At 46.5% G+C, this 18,139-nt stretch overlaps 1 protein-coding gene and 1 pseudogene across 1 annotated transcript; both read right to left on the bottom strand.

The window, feature by feature from the left end:
• Positions 1-1,686: 1,686 nt before the first annotated feature.
• On the bottom strand, positions 1,687-4,098 carry LOC123064386 (uncharacterized). The gene is made up of 4 exons (XM_044487871.1): positions 4,005-4,098; positions 3,611-3,689; positions 2,408-3,001; positions 1,687-2,264 (listed from the first exon to the last, which is right to left on the bottom strand). Exons 3-4 carry the CDS (start codon positions 2,991-2,993, stop codon positions 2,095-2,097), a joined length of 756 nt encoding a protein of 251 aa, XP_044343806.1. The 5' UTR covers positions 2,994-3,001; positions 3,611-3,689; positions 4,005-4,098; the 3' UTR covers positions 1,687-2,094.
• A 4,848-nt stretch (positions 4,099-8,946) lies between these two features.
• Positions 8,947-11,783, bottom strand: LOC123064385 (beta-fructofuranosidase, insoluble isoenzyme 3-like; annotated as a pseudogene).
• Between the last annotated feature and the right edge of the window lie 6,356 nt (positions 11,784-18,139).

Below are 18,139 nucleotides of genomic sequence, written 5' to 3'. Positions count from 1 at the left end.
CTACAATTTTCTCTTCATAGTTAGCATCAAGTCTTAGTCTTGTGTGTGCTTGTATTTTTTTTCCTTCTGAGCAACCTGGGCTTTGTAGTTCTAAAAGGACTTTCAAGACAGAAATCGCATGCTCCAAAAGTTAGCGTTCACGATTCAAATAAATCATGGTGCGTTATATCTTTGTTTCTGAACCAACCATGTCAACAACACTTCTGTCCTGAATATCATCAGTTATACAGTTTTAGTCTTCTAAACTAGTATTTGAAAAATATGAGACGATTTCAGACAATATGTCTCCGCAATATTATTATACTTACGGTTGCTCAGAAGAAGAGTATATGCTCAGGCTCGGAACTTCGAGTAAGTACCCTCGCCAAAAAGAAAATACTTCCAGTAAGTAGCACTAACTGACGTTGTTCAACATTCACAGTTGTAAATTCCCCTGTGAACACAACTAAATATAGTTCTAACCTCCAGATAAAAAACAGAGTTTTTCACAAATTTCACACTGCAGTTGCTCACAATTTTGAACCTATTGCTGGTTGGTTACATGATTAATGCGCACTTACATCTCAGCTTGCAGCCTGGTGTTGTTTTCTCAACTCCCAAGGAACAACATTCTTCAAGTACTGATGGTGTTCAGCCTTCACAGTTGTAAATTCATCTGTGAACAGAACTAAAATATAGCTTCGGGCTTCATGTACCAAACACACTTTTTTTCACAAATTTAAGTGTAGTTCCTTTCACAAATTTCAATCTGAAAGTTTTCTCAAGTCCCAAATAGCAGCAGACATGTACCTTTTCCAAGTACATCAAAATGTGCATGACAAACAAAACAAGTTCAAAGTCTTTCTGAGGTTTCAACTAGAAGCAGTGTGTCAGACATTATATCGCAGAAATGCACATGAACATCAAAAGTATTGCAGTCAACAGCCAGCCACAAGTTGCAATTTAGATGGATTTGGTGCAATGGGAATATTAATTCTGAGATACATGGGGCAAAATGTGAGCTCCAGCCACACTACAAATGCACCAATGGTGGTTCCATAAACATGCATGAGACAATCTAGAGCAACAACCGTTTGAAAGTTTCATGGGCATCATATTCAGTCAACTACCTTAGTTCAGAGAGTCGGTAGAGGGGGTCTTCTCAGATTCTGCATTGTCAGGGGAGGCAATTAATTCTTCTAGTGTTCGGAACCTCATGTGATCGGCTGCCAGTTCTTCCATGGAACCCTTGCGACGTTCACGCTTCAGTTGAAACCTAGGACTTGTCCTAGGAGTGCCAGTATGGTAATCCTTCCTAGCATGTTTCACCTTCCCCCTCACCAGCTCTGCATCAGAGGTCAGAGCCTCAGCTGGCAGCTCTTCCACAGACCCGTTACGACATCCACGCTTTGTTTCAAACCTAGGACTTGTCCGAGGAGTGCCGGTATGGCAGTTCTTCCTAGAATGTTTCTTTCCCCTCTCACGACCTGAGCATCACCACCTTCAGAGGTCAGAACCTCGGCTGGCATTTGTTCCACAGACCCGTTATGACATTCACGCTTCGGTTCAAACCTAGGACTTGTCCGAGGAGTGCCGGTATGGTAGTTCTTCTTAGGACGTTTCACCTTCCCTCTCACCAACTCCGCATCGCCACCTTCAGAAATTAGTGCCTCGGCTGGCAGCTCTTCGACAGTCCCGTTACGACAATCAAGCTTCTGTTCAAACCTAGGACTTGTCCTAGGAGTGCCAGCATGGTAGTTCTTCCTAGGATGTTTGAGCTTCCCTCTCACCAGCTCTTCATTGCCACCTTCAGAGGTCAGAGCCTCGGCTGGCAGCTCTTCCACAGGCCTATTATGACATTCAAGCTTCGGTACAAACCTAGGACTTATTCTGGGAGTGCTGGTATGGTAGTTCATCCGAGGATGCTTGACCTTCCCTCTCAACAGCTTTGCGTTGCCACCTTCAGAGGTCAGAACCTCGGCTGGCAGCTCTTCCACAGACCCGTTATGACATTCGCACTTCGGTTCAAACCTTGGACTTGTCCTAGGAGTGCCAGCAGGGTAGTTCTCCCTAGGATGTTTGAGCTTCCCTCTCACCAGCTCTGCGTCGCCACCTTCAGAGGTCAGTGCCTTTGCTGGCAGCTCGTCCAGAGGCCCGTTCAAACCTAGGACTTGTCCTGGGAGTACCGGTGTGGTAGTTCTTCCTGGGACGCTTCACCTTCCCTCTTACCAGCTTTGCATCGCCACCTTCAGAGGTCGGAGCCTCCAGAACGGTAGAAGTCGGGCCTGCAGCAGGTCAATGTTAAATTTTTTTCTGGGAAGGGTGCTGTTAACTTCAAATAATAATAATTTGTTGCAATGTTTGCTTGATATGGACTGTTTGCAAGATAAACACACAACTGTACTGAGAAAGGGATAGAGGAATATACTGGGGAATGTCGCTGATGTGGGAGAGCGAGGACAGTTGTGTGATTCAGCCATATCAAGAGGTGCTTTTTCAGTAACCAAAGACGATGCTGTAGCCTCCAAAGCATTTCCGGAGTGTGCAACTTCTTGCCTTCCTTCAGTAGTTGCAACAAGCACAGCCTGCACATCTTGGCTTCCTTCACTAGCTACAACAAACGCAGCCTGCACATCTTGGCTTCCTTCAAGAGCTGCAACAAGCACAGCTTGCACATCTTGGCTTCCTTCACTAGCTGCAACAAGAGGTTCTTTTTCCGTAACCAAGGACGATGTGGTGACTTCCAAAGCATATCCGCAATCAGCAGCCTCTTGTCTTCCTTCACTAGCTGCAGCAAACAGAGCTTGCACATCTTGCCTTCCTTCACTAGTTGCAACAAACGCAGCCTGCACATCTTGGATTCCTACACCAGCTATGACATGCATAGTCTGCCTATCAAGCGACGCCGCCCGGTGCTTAGTTGCAATATGATCCTCCTGAACAATCTCGTCATCGCTGCTGCTCAAGTCAATAATATCATGATCACTCAGATCTTTGAAATCTATTACAGTCATTTTGTGGCCTGAAATAGTAAAATTGCGTGAGCAATGATTAATGAAGAATGGTGCAGGAATAAAAACAAGCTGAAGCTATATCCATCCATCAGACATTTCACCCCTAAGGGAAAAGAAACAAGTAGCAAGGACAATAAAATAACCAAAGTCACCTACCCTTTTTAAGAATCGAGATATTTGAACATTTATGTAGCTATTATAACATGACTGGCTCTTTAACTTGGAGCTCCGGCCATGAACTCTCTTTTTTAGTACATGTGGTAAAAAAACAATGAATGTACTATCGAAGACAAATGCAGTAAGATTATTTTCATATAACCCGTCATAAATATTTTAATGTGCAAATTCAAAGAACTCTGATTCCAGAGCTCTAGCGGTTGCTTTGATTCCTACATATCCATTCAGTATATCTTGATTGAAAATGAAGTTATCATTTCCTTCTGTACATTGCTAAATGAATAGATTTCACAAGAGGTCGAGAAGCTCGAGTAGTAGTAAGAATTAGAGTTCTTCCTCAATTATGGAATTTTTCACATAGCTCGGGTCAATTAGCATCTCCATGTGTTGAGTTAAAAGTAACAGCGACATTCCTAAAAATCGAACAAAAATGGCTTTACCAGATCGATCCAAGTGTGACCAAACTGTCGCTTTCTTGATCGTATCCACTAGAATGAGGCTATTTGTGAATCTTGAGACCTGAATTTGATATAACCTTTAGGATAGCAAGAGCTGGAGCTGTTGTAAATAGTACAAGCGCTTGAAGTTGTAATGAATGTTAACGCAAAAAACTCATTGTAATGCAAAATAATAAGAAGAGAGAAAAAAATAACATTGAATCCTACAGAAAAAGATCATTGGATGATATTATCTAGGTTCACAGTTTTGAGACATAGGAAAGGATAATGTTTGTATAAGTAATCATTAACAAGAATAATGGGTCGAAAATTTTCAAACAACATTTGTTTCACCAGCAATGAATAATGAAAGGCATGTAAGGCAAGACCAGACTACCTTCAGCTCAAATTTTATCCTTGCAATAACTTGAAGGCCAAGGTTCTTAGCTTTCACCCCATTGACTAGTACAATTGCAGCAGCACCAACTGTACAGTGCTGGAAGATAAGAAAGGCACTGCAGTTACACTTTAATGTAACATCGCTTTGTGTAATTCATCTTAACCATGCAAAAAAGAAAATTGAGCTCTGAAATAATCTAGCTCTTCAGTACTCTCTTAAGATGACACAGAACAGACCGTTGATTTTTACTACTGAAAATCTACAACATTGTTTGGCTGAAGGTGGTCTGGTCATGTAAAAATAAAGCTACAATACCAAGCAGGATCATAAATCTGAATGAAATTGTTATGTTAACAAATACTGAATAGCGGCACTTCAATCTCATAGCTCAATTCTACTAGCTGGATGTTTTTATTCAGGGTTATGGTACCATACTGGAATATTGCTGTTTAAACTATTTAGCAAAGTTACCATCTAAGTAAATATCCATAAAGAAGTAAAACAAATAACAAGGGTACGAAAATTGCAAACCTTATAGTAGATAGAAGAACTGCCAGCTGTTACGGGCCAATTCTTCTTAAACGCTGGCCCCAAGTTTCCTCAGCTTCATTGGATCAAACTGTGCGGATGGTTCTGTATTTGCGTTTTCTTGATGTGTTATTCTTATGTGTACCACAAAATTATATTGAATCTGTAAGTCAAAACCAGACCATGTTGGTCTATCAATAAAAATGGAACCAAGTGCAGATGACAAAGAAGAAATTCAACACATTCCACAATATTAGTAGTAATCCGTAAGTTCAACACTACTATAAGCTGACTACTGGATTTTCAACTTATCCCACTTTCAGAATTGAGATACTGAGGCACTCGAGCCGCTCGTGCGGGCCGCTCCGGAGGCACCCTAGCCCCGCGAGCGCCCCCTCCTCAAGCTCCCCTGGCCGTCAAAGGCGGAGGGCGAAGTCTGGCGCACCCCGACGGGCCTCCCACGCGCGGGGGAGTGGCGTCAACTAGGCGGCGCGGTGGTCTCTCTGGCGATGAGGTGGGTGGTGTGGCAGGCGACGAGGTGCGCATGTGGAGGCGGAGCACGGCCGCGGGCTTGTGGAGGAGGTGTTGGTGCGCGACGGCCCTCCCAGTCATAGAGGCGGCGGATCTCGGAGGGGACGGCGCACCCAGTCATGGAGGCACCATATCTCGGCCAGGCGGGCTGCGCTAGCGGCGGTCGGGAGCTGCTGCGGTGGACGGGGTGCGTTGTGCCTCATGGTGAAGCCGGTGTAGGGGCTGCTACTGGCGAGTGGAAGGAGGAGGAGATGGAGTGGTGTGAGATTTGAGATTGAGCTCGGAACAACAGCTCTCGGCAGGGAGCTCCATCCGACGGCGTTGGTTTTCCTCTATTTGTGGGTTCCAGGCGTCGAGGGTTGCTCTCTATGCGTGGCTGTCCGGCAGGAGTGGCGCGTTCAGCCATTGCTTGAGGCGCCGGCGGCCCCTGGCCGTGTTGGTTTTGGGTTGGGAAGGTGGTCTGGAGTTGCTTTCCCCGGCCGTGCGGGAGGTGGGTGATGGTCTGAGTGCCCTCGGCCATGCTGGGCGTCGGTGTTCTGCGATGGTACATCCATGATGGCTAGGTGCTGCTGCGGCGGCGGTGTGATCCTTTACAGATGAGTGGCCCAATTCGTTGCAAGGGATGGGAGGTGGGCGGCATTACGGATGAAAATCCTACACGTCTTTGGTCCGTGCTTGCGACGACGATGCATGTGGGTATCGTTCACCTCCTTGGAGGCATTGCTACGGTGTGTCGCCATCTTTCCCCTCTTGTTCGGATTGTGGTTTCCGGGCAAAAGCCTAGGTCTTGGACCGGCGATGGCGGCGTTGTTGCGTCGTTTCTCCGTTGGCGGCATCGGGTGTGGAGACATGGCTTGGTGATTCTGTAATGTGGTCCTCCGGTGCATGTCATTGGTCCGACTGGAGGTTCTGGGCGCCATTGCCGGTGAGCTCAAGACGGTGGCTTTCTTGGGACCAGCCGAGTCCCGCCAACTACTCGTCATCTCCTCTTCGGCATTCAAGGGTGGTTGGTGCGTCGACTAGGGTAGTCCATTGAAGTTGTTGCTCTTTGAGATGATCGGTGTTGGTCGCGATGCGGCTATGTTGCTCTGGTTAGGGCAGGTGTCTTTGTGTTGTGTATGTAATATGTGCGGAGGCTTTTCTTCGGATTAGCTTGGGTGTGGTGTTTGTCTACACTTGTTGTTCGCAACGAGTTGTAACTTCTTATAATTGTCTTCTGCCTTCTATGAAAATATGGTACGCCTTTGGCATACTCTCAAAAGAAAAACATCCATAAGTCCGGATTTGACCATGTTAGATAAAATGTTATTTTGACAATTTATAGTTGTTTACCATGACAAGTTTAGTTGGTAAACATAGACAATCTACTTTAAGTTCATTTTTGGCCAGAAAATTGTCATGCTTTCCACCTAAAGTTTTCATCCTCGCGTCAACTAAAATTGTCATAAAAAAGGTTCGATCTTCCATGATCAAATCCCAAACATTCAGTATTTATCATTTCTAAAAAAAACTCCTTTCACTTTGTGATTGAAAAAAAAAACTCAGTATTGCCTTGATCCCCACTCCTGCCACCTCCTATATCGCCCCCGCTGGCGGCCAGGAGAAAAGAACCCACTAAACGTTTACTATGTTTAAAGTATCTATCTACAACTAAGATAAAATGATAAAGTTAATAGTTAGGTACTACTATATATTGCTCCCTTCGAAAAGAAATATAATTGCATTTATCTCACTGCTCTTATATTTCTTTACAGAGGGAGTAGTTTGTAAAAATAAAATGAGAGAAACTTTTATGGTTGTGAAGGTAGCGGTGGAATTTTCCCTAGGCAATCGGTGACATAGCAAACCCAGTACACAAACTTCTTAGAATTGTTATGCGGCAGAAGCATGTACTTACATGCTGCAAAATAATGGCCTCACATGTACTTAAAATTGTTTTCCTAGCAAGTATCCACAAATACTGAGATTTATTCAGGTAAAACGTTAATCGTGGCCATAACTTCCTCTAGGGTTCCTTTCGAAACGCCTATGTTATAATTCCTAAACTCAAGAAACGACTTTTTTCACTCCGGCCTACCATACTAAACTTATCATAACACATTGCTTACTCTAAAGGGTGATTCAATATAGTGTGCACCTCTATATTAACACCCTAGTACAACACAATAACAATTCATACAATGCATACTAAGCATCCTAGAACACCGGTATAATAGGACAAAAGAAAACTACTCAGACATGAAAACAAGAAACAAATCATAGGCAAATTATTCATTAATCAAACACCATGTCTTAGTAGCAGATTACATGTTATTTTTTACAATGGTGAACCGTTTGGTCCAAGGAAGATGGTGGTGGAAATGGTGGAGTCCCTAGGCAGACTTACCACAACTGCTGAAAGGGAGAGGGAAGGCCCCCTTTCTCTTTGTTGGTGATGAATTTTCTACTCTATAGATGAGGTTATGGTGCTACAATTTTGGCACCAAAGAGTGCCCCCCCGGGTGAAAAGTTAGGGTTTCCCAACAATATATAGGTCAAGTCTTCCAATCTCGGCCATCCAACCCATAAGGCTTTGATCCAAGGGCCCTTGGACATGTTTAGACCCCTCCAAAGCCTTTCTTGCCCATAGGATCAAACCACGTTCGAATCCATCAAGTTTGGAAGGATTTAGTGTCAATCTTGTCGCTTTGTTTGGAATTAGCAGTTTTTGTAAATATTGGATTGGGCCCACACACTGTATACAAACTTAGAATTGGGAGATTCCGAGTGCTAAAGTTTTTCTATGATGTGGAGTATAAATTTCATGTATTGATTTTCTTCATTTGACTCAATCTTAAGGGATCCAAGTGATGATCTTTAAGAATTAGACTTGCATGGACAGATATGTAGCAACTCCAAATTTTACCGGACCTTGAAATTTTTTCGTAGTTCATTGATTTTTCATGAAGTTCCTACACACATAAGGGAAAACAAGTAATTGTGCTTCTCTTGCAATTATTAGTAGGCTAGTCCAAACAAATATCAAAGTTTGCATAAAAAAATAAGATAGTGGCACGAAACATACAAAAAATATAGATACGTTTGAGACTTATCAAGGGCGAGATGTGGCAAGATGCTCACGGAGACTGCTGCCAAAAGCCGTGCTCTGACTGAGGCCGGAGTAGTCGATGGCGGCGCCTACAGGCACCTGCCCTTGTTGCATTGATGTTGCAGCCCTCCCCTTCTTTTCCGAACATGCTTTGGTGGAAACCCTAGATCCTGTCTCCCTTGAACTCAAATAATATGTTAGTATGCATCCACGCTGCTTGAGCACTTTTTGCTCAACCGAGGATATTATTATGCTTGTACAAGATTATCACGGCTTATGGTCAAGGCCAGAGCTTCAAGTAAGTAGCGCTAATAACTGATTATGTTCAACCTTCATATAGCTCCAGCCGCCATGTACCAAATCACATACTCCGCAGAAATTTTACGTTACTGTCGCTCTCACAAATTTGAACCTATTGCTGGTTTAGTTGCATCTCAGCTTGCAACCAGGACGAGAAGAACAAAAATGTACTCCCTCTGTCCTATAATATAAGAAAGTTTTTTAAGCTAACATAGCTTAAAAACGTTCTTATATTATGGGACGGAGGGAGTAGTTTTCTTAACTGACAATTAAATAACACTAGTTGTGTGACTTTTGCATGTACATCAACATAACACCTTAGAAAATGTGCATGTCAAAACAAGTTAAAAATCTCTTGGAGATATTTAACTGGAAGTTCAGCAGCAGCTTGTCGAACAAAAAGGGACATAAACTGATCTGCAATTCTTCAGGGCGAAAATGGACTCATCCACTAAAACTTTTATTCATTCCCATGTTTCCGTGGGCAGCAAGTTTTCAACTACATTTTTAACTTTAGCTTCTCCTAATTGATCCATCTCAGCGAAACTAATAAGCTAGCTAGCTACGGCTAGGCTAGGCTACTTCTACTCCTCGATCGTCCAGGCTGCTGCTACTGCTCCAGCAGCTTGTTCATCGTGGGGGTCTTCATATGCCACGCGTCCAGGTTGGTGACCTTGATGTCCGACTCGCCATTGTTGAAGACGAAGAGGTGCGCGTCTTCCCCGATGGCCTTCCTCGGGTAAATCCTCGCCAGGATGCACGTCTTCCGGCCGGCCCCGAAGCTCTCCACCACAGAATGGTCAATCTGAAGTCAAGTTCGTGACATGGCTTAGACCCCTCTTTCAACGGTGACATAGATATTAATTACAGCATACTTTGATGGTTGTCTTGTGGTTAGTTACGTACCAATGTCCTGAGTGCGATCTTCTTGGTCTTAGCTATGTCGATGTTGACGAAGCCCGCAAAGGTCGGCCTGTAGATCTGTGACTCGTACGACGACCTGTTTGATAGCGATCATTTGGAATTACTATTGGATCAGGATGCATGGATAGTCCAACATTTCAACATTGTTGGGTCTTATATGTAATAATGTGACTTGAGTGAGTTATATCTTATATGTTACCTTGTTGGGTCATTACACATGAGGACGACGTAATTGGGGTCGTTGGTCTTGAACACCCTGAAGAAGACGGCTGTCCTCTCCTCGATGTCGTCGGAGGCTAGCAGCCAGAGCCCGAATGGCCCAACACCACCTTTGACGTGCGAGTTGAACTTATTGCATAGCACTTGTGCGTCGGTTCACCACGCCAGGTCGAACTTGTCCGCCTTGTCCAGGTTCCTGATCGTGAACGCTGCCTCAACATCCGATTGCACGGATTTGAAGCCGGTGACCTCAAAGTACTCGCCTCCCTTGACGGCCTTGTTGCTCACATTGACATGCCATGAGCGCAGCGACTTGACCTCCTCCACTGGCCACTGGATCAGCTGCCTCCCGCTTCGCGACAAGAAGATCTTCCTTGGTATCGCCTAAGAAAATTAGCAACAACGATACATCTCGATCACAGGCTCTAAGCACGTACGGTGGAAAATATAGTAGCAAAAATAATTTTGTTCATGTGCAAGGGTAGCTAGTGACCTGGATGCCGGCCCAGCTCTTGTGGCGGTCGTCGGTAACGGTGTCAGACTCATTGGCCCAGCCCCAAAGCACTCGGCGTTCTTGGCCGGGTCGAAGGACTTGGAGGCGTAGAAGTCACCATAGTCATAGCGGAGGCCATAGTCATTATCCTAGAAGACAGGGTCAGGGGTGTACCTATCCTTGTCGTGGTCATAGGTGCCGACGGTGTAGTAATCGTATCATGTCAGTTCTAGACTCACCTTGAGCACGTACTTGACCTCCTCGGCCACAACTCGGTCGTGCAACTCCGTGGTGTCCACACCACTCTGGTGGTGATGGTTGCCTCCGGCCACCGCCACGGGGTAGAAGTCAGGGCATTCCCACATTCCGGTCATCCCGGCGTGCAAGGAGTGGTGCGCCTTGACCCACTTCTTGAAGTCTCGGCTCCGGTATAACACCACAATTCAACTCATGTTTTCCTTGCTGCCCACCACCAACCTCCAGTGTCTGCACATATACCAGGTACAATGTATTTTCTTTACATACAATCATAGCACAATATAGTTTCGAAAGGAGGCCCCCCCCCCCCCAAGCTCTGAGCTAACTTGTGAAGAAAATTTATTCGGAGGACCAAGATGGGAATTTATTAGTGGCGTGGCCAAAAATAAAATGTACGTGCCCGTCGGGCCCGTACCAAGCAGTGGTTGGGTCCTGGAAAGCACTCGCGTTGATGCCGTGGTCGGGGGTGATGATGGGGTTGTACTCGGGCTTGACCCACTCGCGGAGGAAGGGATCGGAGATGTTGGCCGGGTACGAGATGTTGGCAACATGGTGGTGGAGCCTGACCAGCAGCCGTTGACGTCGTAGGGCCTGGTGGGGTAGATCGCGGGCTCCAGGGCCACCCAGCGGATGAGGTCGGTGCAGACGGAGTGCGGCCAGTTTTTTTTTTTTTTTTTGAGAAATGAGTGCGCCCAGATGATGTTACCCCACACGGCCCCTTTGGGGTTGTACTGGTAGAAGAGGTGGTACAAGCCCTTGTAGTACATTGGCCCTGCATGACTGCATCCATCCACATGTACGTACATTTAGATATTAGGTGTACAGTGTCATGCAAACATTTTGAACGAATCTTCATGTAGATCTCACAAATATAACATCGGCCGAGACTTGGTTAAGTTTTAGTCAATTAAGGTTTAGCAATCCCGTGCAAATAAATATCCGCACTACACGTACGTACCATTGGGATCTGATTGGTTGTTGCGTCGTCATGGGAAGTAGGTCAATGCCATGCAGACAAATAAAGGAGACGAGGAATGAGCAATCGACGGTTGAAGAAGAAGATGATCCACAAGCATGCTGCGGTAGATAGATGGAATCCGTTTCAAAATAGATGACCTAATTTTGTATTAAGTTAGTACAACTTTATACTAACTTAATACAAAGTTGGGTTATCTATTTTGGAAGGGCGGGATAAGTACGTACCATTGATCCAGTGCTTGGGGGGTTGGAAATGGTAGCCGGTGCGCAGCTCCGTGGCAACCTCCTTGGCCTCCAGCGACTGGAGCTCCGGGTAGACGACGTGCGACGCCTGCACCACCGCACAGCACAGCAGCGACACGATCGCTAGCACGGCCGCCGCCGTCCCCATTTCCTCTCCTCTCAGCCTCTCAGGAATACACCCTACGTATTCTACGTACCAGACTAGCTAGCTGGCTCGAAGGAGAGGGAGGAGATGAGTGAGCAATGCGGTGTGTGTATGCACGGGTATTTATACTCGGGTTTGGATAACCAGTCCACATGGGATGGACTGAGGAGGCACTGAGGTCCTAGGATGGATTCCACGTGGTGGCCGTGCTGTATGTATTGACAGTCAAAGCTTTGGATAAGAACGCACGCATGGAATGGAGCGAGATCCTAGCTAGTATTCCACCGGGTCAGGGTGGACCGCCCGCGCGCATGGATTGGATAGGCCACAGGGCTCTCCTCTCCTAGCCAGATGAACCAGCCGGCCAGCGGTACGATTTGACCGTACGTGCTGCTGCTTTGGATACGGCTACCGCGGAGCCGCCGTAGGTGGATATATCATATATAGGTACACGATGTTTCATGGGTTAACTAACTCCGCACGTGCCCCTCCGGCCGTTTCATAAATTTCGTGCGTGTAGCAGTACTAACTTAGAACTTGCTTGAGTTTGTAAAACGCCATCAAACTATCCTAATTACGTGCTTGACCTGTGTTGTTGAAGATGAGTGTGCTTCATTGATTCAGTTTTGAGGAAAAAACAAAGAACTCGAATTAATACAAGTGCTAGCCTAGCATGAATTAATAATGTCGGATTTGGAGGGCCTTCTTTGACTTACATGAATTTTATCAGCACTAGGTAAATGCCTGTGCGTTGCAACGGGGCATAATATTTTCATCCACTGCCTTCATGTCCCCGCCTACCTAATTCAAACTTATCAACTTTGTCAATGGCGCACCCGGTTTACAATCCCCCTCCCTCCACCCCATTCCAAACACACACAATATTTTCCTTGATATTCGTTTCTTATATCCGGCTTCTATCATTGGGCATCCAATCTAATCACGTCCCCATATTACCGAAGGATCATATGCATTATACTTGGAGGAAAATAATGTCATGAAATCTGATCAAAGCAGTATTACAAACCAAGTTCCAATAGCTTTAAGTTAACTGCACAATTGATCTTTTTTCATTATTCATTCTTTAATCATGTCAGAATAATTAATTTGATCTTACATTTTTTGAACAAGGTACAGACGCCGACGCTCATACATACGCACATACGTTCACCCCTATGAACACACGTATGCACACCCTTCCTCCCACTAAACACGCATCGCCGAACGGCCTGAAATCAAACCAGGAAATAACGAGTACCAGTGTCAAGTCTAGGACTTGAACCTGGTGGACTGAAAATACCATTGTCCTCCTAACCATCCAACCACAAGTTGGTTCGCATTTGACCTAACTTTGTTTAGTAATCTCTATTATTTTTAAGAGAACAAAAATATTTGTACACTATGATGACATGCTTCAAGAAAGATTTAAGAGATATTACCAAAATCATGTAATGAATGTAGATTCTCTCTGGGGATCAAAAAGTAGGAACATAGAAAGTATGACAGTCGGAAAAGTTATACATGACCCCGCAAAAAAAAAGTTATACATGGTGTTAACATAAGCATTAGTCGTCTATTACTCCCATTATGGCGGCAGCCACAGAATCCAATGTTTGTGAGGATGGCACAATATTTTCAAGTTTCTTACCGGTGAAGATCTTGGATTGACCTTTCTTCTCAGTTTTACATGTTACTTGCACATGTGCTGGATATAATCTACTGGGAAGAAAACAAAAAAGCCACGTCCGTGCACTTTGATGGTTATCCAAAAATACAATGGTAGTCTTCAATTGCATCGGTGTTCTCATCACTCAACATATCGAAGCACTACAAGAAATAGCAAAAACAACATCCATGCAGCATACTATATCTCATCTCGTCTCTCTCTGGCATCAATCTCTTCCACTTCCTAAACTATCTTATGTGTGAGTAGCATCAAGCAAATAAGCATAGAAAATATATATCATCTCATCTCTCACTCTGGTCTCTCTCTCACTCCCTGCTAGCAGTAATAGTTGGACGCACAACAACACGTCAGTATAGCCAAAAGAATCTCTCTCTCATTTCTCACCGGTCTCCCTATAGGTCTCCAGCGCCGCGGCCCTCTTGGCCCCCTACAACATCGTGCTCTCCTGCCCCAGCAGCGGCCGGTCTCCCCTGCCGTTCCCTACTCCAACACCGCCCACTATCCATGTTCCCTGCCGCTCCCGTTTGGGACCTGTTAGACTCTGTATATACTGGGCCCCACTTGTAATTATGTTGTACATGACTATATAATGAAAAGGTCACCCCAGGTTGGAGGTGTGCCACAAACCCTAAAACTGTCTAATATGGTATCAGACCTAACGATCTAATGTCTTCCGCTCCGCCTCTGCCACCAGCCGTCGCCGCCGCCTCAAGCGCCGCCGGCACCACGGTTCTTCAGTGCTACTGCGGGACACCGTTGCCTGTTTACGAGCACTCCAGGCGATCAAGTTCGAACCAAGGAACACTGCATATCCCCCCGTTGATCGCCATGTCGCCTCTCGCTGTCATCGCCGGTTCAAGACGGACTTCCTTGGCCTCGGCAATAATGGCAAGGGCAACGAGCGTCAAGTTAACATGGCGCAACAGGGTCACACCCCTTCTTATTCCTGTCGATCCTTCTTGGTACATGGATACTGGAGCAACCACGCACGTCACGAACGAGCTGGGCAAGCTAACTGTCCAGCAGCCTTACCGTGGGCATGACAAGGTTCACACAGCTAACGGGGAAGGTATGCGCATTTCGCATGTTGGTCAGGCATCACTTCTCACAAACACCTCTAGGACATTGCATCTTAGAAATGTTCTTCGTGTTCCCACGGTTGCACGTAATTTACTCTCTGTTCCTAAACTTACACAGGATAATAATGTTTTCTGTGAGTTTCACCCGTTTCATCTCTTTGTTAAGGATCGTGCTACGAGGAACATACTTCTTAGAGGTCGCTACCGCCATGGTCTATATGCTCTTCATGTCCCCATCGACGTTCCCGCTCCTGCTGCTGCGTTCCAAGTCTTCAGTGGCGTCCGTGTGTCTCCATCACTATGGCACTCTCGTCTTGGTCACCCAGCATCTCCCATTGTTCGCCATGTCCTCCATCGTCATGAGCTACCGTCCGAGTCTAGTAATAAAGATGCCGCTGTCTGTGATGCCTGCCAGCAGGGCAAGAGTCATCAGTTACCTTTTTCTGTTTCTACACATATAGTCAAAACTCCTCTTGAGCTTGTGTTTTCAGATGTATGGGGTCCTGCCCAGCTGTCCGTTAGTGGGCACGAATATTATGTCAGTTTCATTGATGCTTATAGTCGCTTTACCTGGATTTATCTTCTTAAGCATAAGTCTGATGTGTTTAATGTGTTTTTACAATTTCAAGCACATGTTGAGAGACTCCTAGATCATAAAATCATTCATGTACAGTCAGACTGGGGGGGGGGGGGTTGAATACCGCAACCTCAATACCTTCTTTGAAAAACTTGGAATTGCTCATCGTGTTTCTTGCCCACATACACATCAGCAGAATGGTTCAGCTGAACGTACGCACCGTCATATTGTTGAAACTGGGTTAACCTTGCTTGCTCATGCATCTGTCCCGTTTCGTTTTTGGAGCGATGCTTTTACTACAACCTCTTTTCATATAAATAGGCTTCCTTTGCGGCTCCTTCATATGAAAACTCCACTTGTACTCTTGCTTGGTCAGACTCCTGATTACACGTTTCTTAAAGTGTTCGGTTGTGCGTGTTGGCCGCATCTCCGTCCGTATAATAATCGCAAGCTTGAGTTCCGCTCAAAGAAGTGTGTCTTCCTGGGGTATAATTCTGTTCACAAAGGGTATAAGTGCCTTCATCTCCTGTCTAATCATGTGTATATCTCCCGAGATGTTGTTTTTGATGAGCACGTTTTTCCCTTTGCTGCTCTTCCCTCACTTGACACAAGCTCCACACCGCCAGTGCACCCATCCACTATATTGCCTGATCAATTTGTAGATGCTGCACATTCGCCCTCTTTGTTGTCTAACCATGGTGCAGGTATTGGGAGATGTGCGTGGCTTGAGCTCTTGGATGAGGTTGATGCTCCGGCTCCCTCGTCCCCGACGGCCACGTCATCACCGCCCGCTCAGGTCGATCGGCTGGCTTCGTGCATGTCCCATGCAACGAGCCCGCCCGTGCCCGTGACCGCGGCTGCTGCACCGCGCGCCACCACTCCGGCCCAGTCGCCGCCACTGCTGACTGGCGCGTCGGCCCAGCAGGCCGTCTCGTCTGCGCCGGCGTCCTCGCCATCGACGCCTGGGCCGTCACCTGCAACGACGCATGGGCCGTCCCCGCCTGGGAGTCCCCCGCCATCGATGTCTGGGCCGTCTCCGCCTGGGAGTCCTGCGTCATCATCGTCGCCTGTGCGGCACTTGTCCTGCTCGCCTGGATCGGCGTTGCCCTCGAGTGGGTCGGCGTCTCCTGCTGTGTCTTCGTCGTCACCGCCACCGACTGCATCAGCCTCTGCCATGACGGATGCTGCGTCCCCTTCATCATCCTCACCGTCGGTTTTGTCACCCGCTCCGCCCCCGGTGTTGTGTCCTCACACACGCAGCAAAAGTGGGGTGTTTCGTCCTAAGGAACGCAAGGATGGCACGGTGGCCTGGCTTGCAACTTGCATGGCGCAGGCCCAATCCGACCCTACTGCTGAGCCTCGGCATTTTCAGGCTGCCCTGAGTATCCCACACTGGCGTACTGCGATGGAACAAGAATACCACGCTCTTCTTAAGAATGAAACGTGGCGACTGGTTCCTCCCAAGGCTGGTGTCAACATCATTGATTCAAAGTGGGTTTTCAAGGTAAAGAAACATGCTGATGGTTCCATCGAGAGATACAAGGCTCGACTGGTTGCTAAAGGATTCAAGCAACGCCATGGCCTTGATTATGAGGACACCTTCAGTCCAGTGGTCAAACCGACCATGATTCGGCTTCTGCTCTCACTGGCAATTACCCGTGGATGGTCTCTTCGTCAGCTCGATGTTCAGAATGCTTTCCTTCATGGTGTTCTTGAGGAGGAGGTTTACATGCGTCAGCCTCCCGGTTTTGTTGATCCAGCTCGTCCGCAGCATCTATGTCGTCTTGTTAAGGCACTCTATGGTCTGAAGCAGGCTCCGCGTGCTTGGCATGCGCGTCTTGGCACCACTCTTCGGGCTCATGGATTTGTTCCCTCTCTGGCCGATACCTCGTTATTTCTTCTTCAGCAACCTACAGTTACTATGTACCTACTGGTCTATGTTGACGATATCATCTTGGTCAGTTCCTCGGACTATGCTGCGGATCGCTTGGTTTCTGCTTTGAGTGCTGACTTTGCTGTTAAGGATCTTGGGTAGCTTCACTATTTCCTTGGCCTTGAAGTTTTGTCCTCCGGTTCTGGCTTGACTCTCATGCAGCAGAAGTATTCTCTCGATATTCTTCGGAGGTCTGGTATGCTCCATTGCAAGACAGCTACTACACCTATGTCCTCCACTGACCGACTATCTGCTCTTGATGGTTCTCTCCTCCCTGCTGATGAGGCTACTGAGTATCGCAGCATTGTTGGTGGCTTGCAGTACTTGACTATCACTCGTCCTGATATCTCCTATGCGGTCAACCGGGTCTGCCAGTTTCTTCATGCTCCTCGAGACTCTCACTGGGCTGCAGTTAAGCTCATCTTGCGTTACATCCGGTCCACTTCTTCTTATGGCTTGCATCTGCAACTGGCCCCCTCTGGTGTTCTCTCTACGTTCTCTGATGCAGACTGGGCTGGGAGTCCGGACGACATACGATCAACGGGGGGATATGCAGTGTTCCTTGGTTCAAACTTGATCGCCTGGAGTGCTCATAAACAGGCAACGGTGTCCCGCAGTAGCACTGAAGCTGAGTACAAAGCAGTTGCAAATGCCACAACAGAGCTTATTTGGATACAGTTCTTGCTCAGAGAGTTGAAGATTGCTCAGAAGCAGCCGCCGGTGCTTTGGTGTGATAACATTGGGGCGACGTATTTGTCTTCAAATCCAGTCTTTCATGCTCGCACCAAACACATCGAAGTTGATTACCATTTTGTCAGGGAACATGTTGCCCAGAAACTGATTCTTATCAAGTTCATCTCCTCGAAAGATCAACTTGCTGACATCTTCACGAAGCCACTGCCTCTTCCTCAGTTTGAAGGGTGTAGGCGCAATCTCAACCTAGTGAATTCTTCTGAGCACGGTTAAGATTGAGGGAGGGTGTTAGACTCTGTATATACTGGGCCCCACTTGTAATTATGTTGTACATGACTATATAATGAAAAGTCACCCCACGTTGGAGATGTGCCACAAACCCTAAAACCCTTGTCTAATAGGACCTCACGTTCGCGAGCAAAGGAGTCAAGGACACCAGCATCAACGTCACCATGT

This window comes from Triticum aestivum, chromosome 3B (genome assembly GCF_018294505.1).
Source record: "Triticum aestivum cultivar Chinese Spring chromosome 3B, IWGSC CS RefSeq v2.1, whole genome shotgun sequence".
Classification (NCBI taxonomy): Eukaryota; Viridiplantae; Streptophyta; class Magnoliopsida; order Poales; family Poaceae; genus Triticum; species Triticum aestivum.
The sequence above is the reverse complement of the archived record's forward strand: the minus strand, read 5'-3'. Positions and strand labels throughout refer to the sequence as shown.

Coding starts and splice junctions, on each gene's coding strand:
- LOC123064386 (XM_044487871.1), bottom strand. CDS start 2,993: ATGACTGTAATAGATTTCAAAGATCTGAGTGATCATGATATTATTGAC. Junction 2,265..2,407: donor CACATCAGCGACATTCCCCA/GTATATTCCTCT, acceptor GACCTGCTGCAG/GCCCGACTTCTACCGTTCTG.